This window comes from Dromiciops gliroides, chromosome 5 (genome assembly GCF_019393635.1).
Source record: "Dromiciops gliroides isolate mDroGli1 chromosome 5, mDroGli1.pri, whole genome shotgun sequence".
Taxonomy (NCBI): domain Eukaryota; kingdom Metazoa; phylum Chordata; class Mammalia; order Microbiotheria; family Microbiotheriidae; genus Dromiciops; species Dromiciops gliroides.
In genome coordinates, this window is record NC_057865.1 from 214,446,912 (window position 1) to 214,456,437 (window position 9,526).

Here is a 9,526-nt window from a genome sequence, read left to right on the forward strand (position 1 = left end):
CTGAAAATAAAACTTTATTTAATTCCTGACTCTCCTGTCTCTGACCTGCTCTGTTCCAATCCGGCCATTCACAGGTCCGTTCTGATCTGGTTGACAAGTGTGAAATTTCAAAATTAACCTTCATTTGTCTTTCTACAAGGTGGAGGGGCTGGTCACTTACTTTGTAAAATAACCCCCCTTCATTATACTTTTAAGACATTTATGTCCTCTTCTGGATTTCCTTTGTGGGGTAAAATAATGTAAATCAGTGTCTGTCCCCTACCGGCAACCACCACCACCAAAAAAACCCCCAGAATATTTTACAACCTAAAGTTAGGAACATTAGTTTTGAACTCTTTCAGTGAAATGAGTGGGTGGCTCTGAGAAGAGCCTTTGGTTTGGGACAATCAATGCTAAGTAAAACGAACTAACGTTTTCAACTAGGGGTAATTATAACCTGGGCCTAATCTCTTGCTCTTTGACAGGTTGATTTCCACGACCTGATCTCTTGTCAGATGGACCCATTTGCCTTCGGTACTTCCTCTGCCTTTTACTTGACACCAACTTGCGACTGGTGGACACTCTAGTTTTCTTCTTAGTCTTCTTCCCAGGAGTTTTCTTGAGCGTTGAGGCCTTTCCGGCTTTCGAGTTTCTCTTTTTCCCAGTCCCGGTGGTCCTGGCAATTCTAAAGGTGCTGGAAGCCCCTCGCCCGCTGACTTGTAGCAGGGCTCCTCGGCTGACATTGCTCCTAACTTCTTTGTTGATACGGTTGTTGTGCTTGCGGAAGTTGTACTGGTCAGTTCCCAGCTCCCTTTTGAGGGCCATAAGGGAGATTCCCTTGCAACTCTTTTTTTTTTTTGGTGAAGCAATTGCGGTTAAGAGACTTGCCCAGGGTCACACAGCTAGTGTCAAGTGTCTGATACTGGATTTGAACTCGGGTCCTCCTGAATCCAGGGCCAGTGCTCTATCCACTGAGCCACCTAGCTGCCCCCTTGCGACTCTTAGAGGAGGCAATGGCCCCAAAGATGAAATATGAGAGACGGTTGCAGTTACAACGGCGCGTGGTAGAAGCCTTCCCTTTCTTTGCTGCGTCCTTCTTCTGACGGGGCATCACAAGCTCTTAGTCCAGAATAACCACTACGCGGGTCCCGAGGAATCAGCTCCTTGGCTGCCGCGACCCCACGTGACAGAATCTCAGGCCAACTTGTGTTTTTTTAGCTTCATCCAGCAGCACCATCGAGAGATTATATATAATGCAAGGAATTTGTTCAACTTCTTCTATTCTTGGTGAGGCAGGAAATGCCTTTCTAATTCTGCTAGAAAGGCAAAAATTGGTGCCTGGTGGCACGGAAGCAGGAAAGTCATCTTCAGTTTTTGAGGTTTCCTTCTTCTCGTTTGGATTTTTTCTTTCCAACAGCTCCTGCTAAACAAAGATTTCGAGGTGCTGAAGTTTTCTTTCGCCAGCAAAAAGTGCAGATCGTCTCTGCGAAAGGCTAAACACTCGGAGGAAGAAGGTATGAAAACACAAGTGATGCTGCGCGGGCCTGCTGAAGGTGCCACATCTCAAACCAGACCTGTCGTCTCCCCTAGCCCCGAGACCCTTGATTCTGCAGTGGCGTGCTCTGTGGGCCTGGCGGGAAATAGACAGGTACAGGACAGAGGGGAAAGGACGTGGAAGGGGTGAAAATAAGCTGCTGTTTCATTGTAGCACCTCTGGGCTTAATTCTAGGATATTTACTGCTGACTACACCTCCTAACACAACCACCCATCTCCAGCCATGGTGATCTTGGAATTCTTGGCTTGCCTCCAGTTTGTATCTCCTCTTAGCACTGTAACCTCCAAGTTGGTGTTTTAAAACCACACAGACTTTGCAGATAGGTGATAGATAGTTTAGATGTAGATGAAGGAGCATATTTTAAACTCAAAATTTTGTCATATCTTTTGGTTTTGCAGTGATAATTTCCTCCATATATGTATGTACAAACATGTGTTGTACACGTGTGTATCTATTTTATGTGTGTGTACATATACATGTAAGTGTATGTGTGTGTGTATATATATATATATGTATATATATATATATATACACACACACACATACATCCCTCCCCCATTCCAACTTTGTGTCAGGACAAGAGAACACATAAAGGGGTATGGAAATGGTGGGGAAGGGGACAGGAGCAATGGTCTAGATATAGAAAGTGAGATGAAAGCTTGGATTTAGGTAAGAGAGGGAAAAGGCCCATCTATCAGAGTGTAGAGTTCTAGGTGCAGAATAAAATGTCTCCAGACCTTCATCCCTGGCCCTGAAGGATGAGAACCAGTCAGGACACATTAGCATCAGTCTCCTCAGGAAGGTTAAATAATTTGCCCAAAGCAACACGGCCAGAAGTGGCAGAAGCAGGACTTTGAGCCCAGGTCCCCTGACTCCAAAATCAGTTCTTTGTCTACTGTACAATCTAGGGCTGGACTAGCAAGTCTTAATTCCTGGACTACCTACCTTCTTTCATTAGTTGAAGACATAAAGATTAATGAATAATGATGTTTAGGGAGAATGAGGGAGAACATATCATCTGTAGAATGAGGAGGTTGGACTAGATGGTCTCTTCTAGCTGTTCTAAGTTTATGATCCTATAAAGAGTGAAGGATAATTACTAGGTCTGTATCCCAAAGAGGTCATAAAAAAGGGAAAAGGACCTACATGCACACAAATATTTATAGCAGCTCTCTTTGTGGTGGCAAAGAATTGGAAATTGAGGGGATGTCATCAATTGGGGAATGGCTGAACAAGTTGTGCTATATGAATGTAATGGAATACTATTGTTCTGTAAGGAATGATGAGCAGGCAGATTTCAGAAAAACCTGGAAAGACTTACATGAACTGATGCAAAGTGAAGTGAGCAGAACCAGGAAAACATTGTGCATAGTAACAGCAACATTTTGTCATGATCAACTATAAATGACTTAGATCTCCTTAGAAATACAATGATCCAAGACAATTCCAAAAGACTCACGATGGAAAATGCTGTACACATCTAGAGAAAGAACTGATAAAGTCTGAGTGTAAATCAAAATCTACCATTTTCACTTTATTTTTTTCATGGTTTTTTCCTTTTGCAAACTGTTTTTTGTAAACTTTCTTCTTTTACAACATGACTAACATGGAAATGTTTTACATGATATATACATATATATATATAAATATATATGTATAACCGATATCAAATTGATTATGATCTTAGAGAGGAGGAAAGGGGAGGGAGAGAGAAAGGGAGAAAAATTGGAACTCAAAATTTTATAAAAAATGAAAATTTTAAATTGTCATTACATGTAATTGGAAAAAACAAAATACTCTTTTAAAAAGACTGAAGGATAGCAATTCATCAAGAAAATCAGAACTTTCCCCAAATATTCTAGATTTAACATAGTTTGGCTCTTATCCAGCACTAAAAATCCTAATGTTGTAAAAATTATTTGTGGTAAAGATTAATATTGGAAATTTTAGCTGAATCATTTGAGAGATTGTGCATGCTACTGAAGCAGCTTTTGAAGGACCTCCCCTTTTGGGAGGAGAATGTGAGGAACTTCCTGGATGAGAACTTAAAAGTGAGGGTGGGAAAATAGCCGTGGTGGTGGAGGGTGAGAGGAGTTTGGAAACACGTGGTTGGTGTTTGGCTTTGGGTGTGCTGGTTCGTGACCTGGTGGGCAGTTTGGGATTCAGTGAGTTTTATAAAGGAAAATAGACTAAGCTTAGATCTAAGACTATCCATCTGTATTTCTACTTCCCTATTTCCCTAATTGGTTCCACATTTTGTTGCATAATTAGTTCCCAATCAATAAAAATTAATCCCTCACAGATTAAAGCTCAGAGGCTCCTTTTTCTTATTGGTCTAGGAGATATATATAAAAGAGAAAAGTTAAAGGGGGATATTAATGCTCCATATATCCAATTTTGAATCTCACACTATTAAGATGTTACAGTGGAAAGATTTATACATGTTTGATGTATGTTCTGAAAGTAGAACTCAACACACAGAATCACTGTTCATTTAAACAAACCCAGGATTTTTTATATACAACTACCAAACACTTTTTACAAAAGTAAAGGCTTAAATAATTGTAGAGATATTCATTATTTATGGTTTTGTAGTGCTAGATGGTTCAGTGGATAGCATGCTGGGCCTAGTCTGAGTTCTAATCTGGCCCTCAGATACTTACCAGCTGTGTGACCCTGGGCAAGTAACTTAACCTGTTTGCCTTAATCACTAGAGAAGGAAATGGTAAACCACTCCAGGATGACAGCACGGTCCATGGGGCCATGAGGAGTTGGACACAACTGAACAAATGCTAATATAATAATATAATGAAAATGATGACTAAAATTATTTTACTGTTTTAGTGACATAAAAAAATCCACCAAAGAATTACTTTAAGGGGCAGCTAGGTGGCGCAGTGGATAGAGCACCGACCTTGGATTCAGGAGGACCTGAGTTCAAATCCAATCCCAGACACTTGACACTTACTAGCTGTGTGACCTTAGACAAGTCATTTAACCCTCATTGCCCCACCAAAAAAAACCACAACAATTACATTATAGAACTAAAAAAAAAAATAAGAACAAAATCTACCTTGGAGAGAAAAAAAAGGTAAAGAATCTCAAGGAAGATAAAAAATGAGAAGCAAGATGGTCTAGTATCACATTTCAAACTATAGTACAAAGCCGTATTTATCAATATGATTTGATTCTGGTTAAAAAAAAAAACACAACAAAAAAGTTGATCAATAGAACAGATTTGGTACCCAAGACTCAGAAGCAAACAAGATAGTACTATAGTAATCCCAAGGACTCCATCTACTGGGGTACAGATTCACAAATCAACAAAAGATGCTGGGAAAAGTGGAAATCAGTTGGCAGAAATTAAGTTTAGGCCAAAATCTTATGCTATATTCCATGATAAACATCATTACCAAGATATAAAAGGTCATAGCATAGATTAAAGGAGCAGGGAAGGAGTGATACCTTTCACAGTTGTGGATATGGTAAGAGAAGATTACAGGAGATAAAATGAACAATTTTCGGACATATGGGACCTTTTCCTCTTTTATCTATATGTACAGTAGTGACATCATTGAGTATGTCTGGTATGTGCAGTTTAGAATTTGGGGGCATAGTTCCAAATTGCTTTTCATTGTCACTATTTACACTGCATAGTAAAGTTCGTGTCAAAGACTTGCAGTGTTTATTTGGGTCTGATTGGTATCCTAAAGCGTTGGGGTTTTTTAGGGTTCTGCAAAGGATATGTCATTTTCTCAACCAAGATGTTGCTATTGGGTGTTCAAAGCTATTTAATTTTTTAAAAAAATTTATTTACAGCTTCCCTAACTTAAAAAAAAAACAAAGAAACACTTTTATGGTTGGATAGAGCTCTCTTGCCTGCTGCAGTTAAGTTTCCTAGATGACATTTTCTGGGTGACCTTTTCTGCAGGTTGTTTGTTGCTCTGCACGTTTATCAATCTTATAGTGGTGGGACACCCCAGGCCTTGGGTTAGCCCTAGAGACCAGTTTCCAGGAGTTCTCCTTGAATCCGGCCTGGTTCCTCAAAAGCTCATTATGGAGAATTTCCAGAGACAAAGCATCGAGATCCTAGGGTTGGGCCAACAGAGGCCACCGGGACAGCCTACATGGAAGCAGTCGCCTTCAAGAAGTCTGAAGACTGGGAAAGGGCTGCTGGCAGCTTCGAGATCCCTTCTCATTTCAGTTTCCAGTGGAAGTGCTAGCGGTCACCGTCTTCCCAACGCACTGCTCGCCTCCATCGCCTTCTTCAGAGTGTGGCCCCCGTGGCCGAGCGCCTTATATAGGCGCCAGCCCGATGCAGAAGAACCAATCGGCTTGCGGCGGGCCAGCTTCCCAGGCAGCTCGGCGGGGCTGCGCTGGCTGTGCTTTTGCCGTTTCTCTTAAGGCGTTTAGCACCCTTCTCGGGGCGTCTTGCAGCCCCCTTTTAGCGTGCCCAAATCCAGGCCCTCTGTATCTTTGACTCCCCGAAGGGTTGGGGGGTAATGGCATTCACGAGGGCAGCAAAAAACAGAATAAACAGAGATTTGCTTCCTTGATTCAAGCCGCCATGGCTCAAAATTGCCTTTATGGAGAAATTCAAATGCTTTTCCTCCCTGTTGGAAAAGGGAAACGAGACTCTCGAATTATCAAGCTGAATATCCTTCCCAAACCTAGAGCTGGAGGTGCTCCTAATGGGGTGAAAAGCCCCGAGAAGACGCTGAAGAAACACAGAGAGCGGTGCACAGACGAAGGGGGTTGATTGATTCTGTGACGTCGGGCTGCCTCCGCCTGGGCATTGATTCTATTGCGTCGGTTTAGGGACTATAAAGAGCGGAGGCGTGTGCAGTGCGAAGCCACTTTTGGAAGCAGGCTTTTGAGAAAATGCCTCGCGGAAAGAGCAGCGCGGTCCACAAGTCAAGCAGAGTCTTCAGCCTCAGCCGATTGAGAGTGTCCAGTTGCACCCTTGGGGTCACCACTGGCTCCAGAAATCGCCAGGAAGCTTCTTTGGCTGCTCTCAAAACTGAGCTGGCAACTGAGAAGGATGATATGGGGGTTCACAGTAATGGCAACGGAGACGTCAAGAGCATTGTCAGCTCCGGAGCGGAGCTACAGGTCACTGAATGTGGACTTTCCCCTGAGAACGCGATTGGAGTTGCCAAGACTGCCAAACTAGGAAGAAAGGGAAAGCTGAAAAGGCGAAAGGCCTCAGGGCTCAAGAAGGGTCCCAGCAATAGGAAATCTGTGACTCCTGTAGATTGCCTGCCTGAAGAGAGCGAAAAGGCATTTCTAGGCCAGCAGAATGAGGATTAAATGGACCTGAAGAAATCAGTCCTTCCCTAAGGACTTCTTAACCAAAGGCTCTTCTCAGAGCCACCCAAAAAAATCACAGAAGAGCCAAACCTATTTAGTTTTTTTATACTGTATTTTGGAAAAAAATCTTGAGGGCAACATGATAATTTTTTCATAACAAAAAATATGGGAGTAAGGTGAGTTGAGATTCACTGTATTCTCGGCCTTGGAAGTTGTGTAAAGCTAATGCCGGTCTGAATAGGACCTCATTATTCAACTGATATTTTGAAAAATTGAGTCCATTCCTGAATTCCAGTAGAATTTGTCACCTTAGAAACTAGCTTTCCTATTCTATTTTCTTACTTATTGTGATCCTTCCGAAGACAAAGGAAAGATCCTGAGGGGGAAGGCAATAATTTGGAAATTAGGTGACACTTTAAAGTTGAAAGTGTTTTACATGCATTATCTTATTTGAGACAACAGTTTTGTGAAGTAGATTTTACGTGCGGAGGAAACTAAGCCCATGAGAAGTCAACTATGATTATACAACCACTATCAGAAACATACTTGAACCCCAATCTTTCTAACTTCAATTCCAACATAGTATCGCAACACCTTGATGCAGTATTAGAGAACCCAAAGAAATAGATCGATTTGCACCAGAAAGAGCCGATTCTGTTAAGTGAGATGTTGTAGGTATAACACTATGACTAGCGCAATTCTTTTAATGTCTGACTTATGGTCCCTACAATTCCTTATTTTGCACATAAGGTTATAATATTGCATTTTAGAATTTTATAACTATTAAGTGCTATCTACTTAATGACTTTGAAAAGTGTAAATCTTTAACTTGCTTCCTGTGTATATGTGTGTGTGCGAATACATATTCACACACGTTCACATTTTTTTTTTTTTTAATTTTTGCAGGGCAATGGGGGTTAAGTGACTTGCCCAGGGTCACACAGCTAGTGTCAAGTGTCTGAGGCTGGATTTGAACTCAGGTCCTCCTGAATCCTTCGCCAGTGCTTTATCCACTGTGCCACCTAGCTGCCCCCACATGTTCACATTTTTAAGGTATGGGATTTGGTTCTGTGATTTCATTGATATAGAAAACTCCTGAATGAAGAAACTCTCTACCAATCAGGTCAGCATCTTCTCTTCAATTTATGATCTTACAGAGTTATCTGGAGTACTAAGAGGTAGCCGCTAGGTGGCACAGTGGATAGAGAACTGGGCCTGGAGTTAAATCTTGAGTCCAAATCTGGCCTTAGACACTTATGAACTGTGTGATGGTAAGTAAGTCACTCAGCCTATCATTTCCGCATCTGTAAGACAGGGATAATAAAAACACCTACTTCCCAAAGTTGTTGTGAAGATAAAATGAGGTAATATTTGTAAAGCCCTTAGTACAGTGCTTGGCACACAGTAGGCACTTAATAAATGCTTGTTACCTTCATTATGTAATTTGCTCAAGATTACACATATTAGAGGCAGAACTTGAACCTAGGTCTTCTTGGCTTCTAAGGGCCAGTTCTGTATCCACTAGGCCATGTTGCCTTCCCCCCACATTTATGAATAGCTAATTAATAAGTCCTGATTCCATTGTTAGGATCATTGTGCATTAGAAGTTTAATCTCCCTCTCCTATGGAACCTGAGTAATTCCCAGGTATAAATCCCAAGGAAAACAAACTGTAAGGCCTCACTTAAGAGGCTATTCTGGCATTTTCATTTGCTAAATAATCTAGACAGAACTCGTTGGGATGATTTATACCCATGCCACTTGGCATGTATCCTGTCCCCTACTTTTTCTCTCTTACCTCTAAAACCAACAGGATGGTGGTCTTCCCTTGTACCTATGATTAAATTGTTTGTCTTGGTCTACCCAACTTCATAGCACCTGACTTAGATAAGATGAAGTTGACCAACCTTGAGTAAATCAGGGAGCATTCTACTTCATACCCTTATCAAGTATTACAGTCAAAAATCCCACAGCATAGATCTGAAAGTGGAGGTAGCAGAATGAATGAATGAAGCATTTATTAAGTGCTTACTATGTACAAAGCACTGTGCTAAGTCCTAAGATGCAAATAAAAAAGTCAGATAGTTCCTACTCTCGAGAGGCTCACATTCTAATGAGGGAGACAACATATATGAAGATTTCAGCTGCTAATCAAATGGAAAAGTCTCGTGGTCCTTAGGGTACAGTGGAGATACAGAGAAAATAGCAGTGTTGTTCTTTAATGCCATTTCTATTGATAAAACTGAATGTATTTCTAGTATTGAAACATTGCCAGTGCTGAGGACTTTGGTGATAAGAAATTTCTCTTCTGGGTCTTCAGTAGTATGGCTGTAGCACCTGGAGGTGCAGTTGCCAGGCTGAATCTCTATATATGGGTCGCCTCCCAGGATGCTGGCTGTGGGCACCAGGCTGGAAGCATTGCTACTCCCAAGATCTTTGGATTCAAGGTCCTGGGCTGTTTGCAAAAAGATCTGAGAGAAGATGGTCATCAAGGTGGGGGATGATGACTTGACTTGCCTAGCACATGCTGCCTCCTTGTCTCTCCCCCAGGGTTCTTTGCTTCAACTAGGCCTGCTTGACTACCCTGTGGTTGGCAGTTAGTTGGCAGATAAAACCTTGTCCCCATCCTGGAACCATCCAGGAACCCCTGGAAAGGAGGCAGCATCTTTAATATCTTTACAC

The 9,526-nt window shown here is 41.7% G+C and overlaps 1 protein-coding gene across 1 annotated transcript; it reads right to left on the reverse strand.

Moving 5' to 3' along the window:
• Positions 1–429: 429 nt before the first annotated feature.
• Positions 430–804, reverse strand: LOC122728936 (histone H1.2-like). The gene has a single exon (XM_043967636.1). It carries the CDS (start codon positions 802–804, stop codon positions 430–432), a length of 375 nt encoding a protein of 124 aa, XP_043823571.1.
• Between the last annotated feature and the right edge of the window lie 8,722 nt (positions 805–9,526).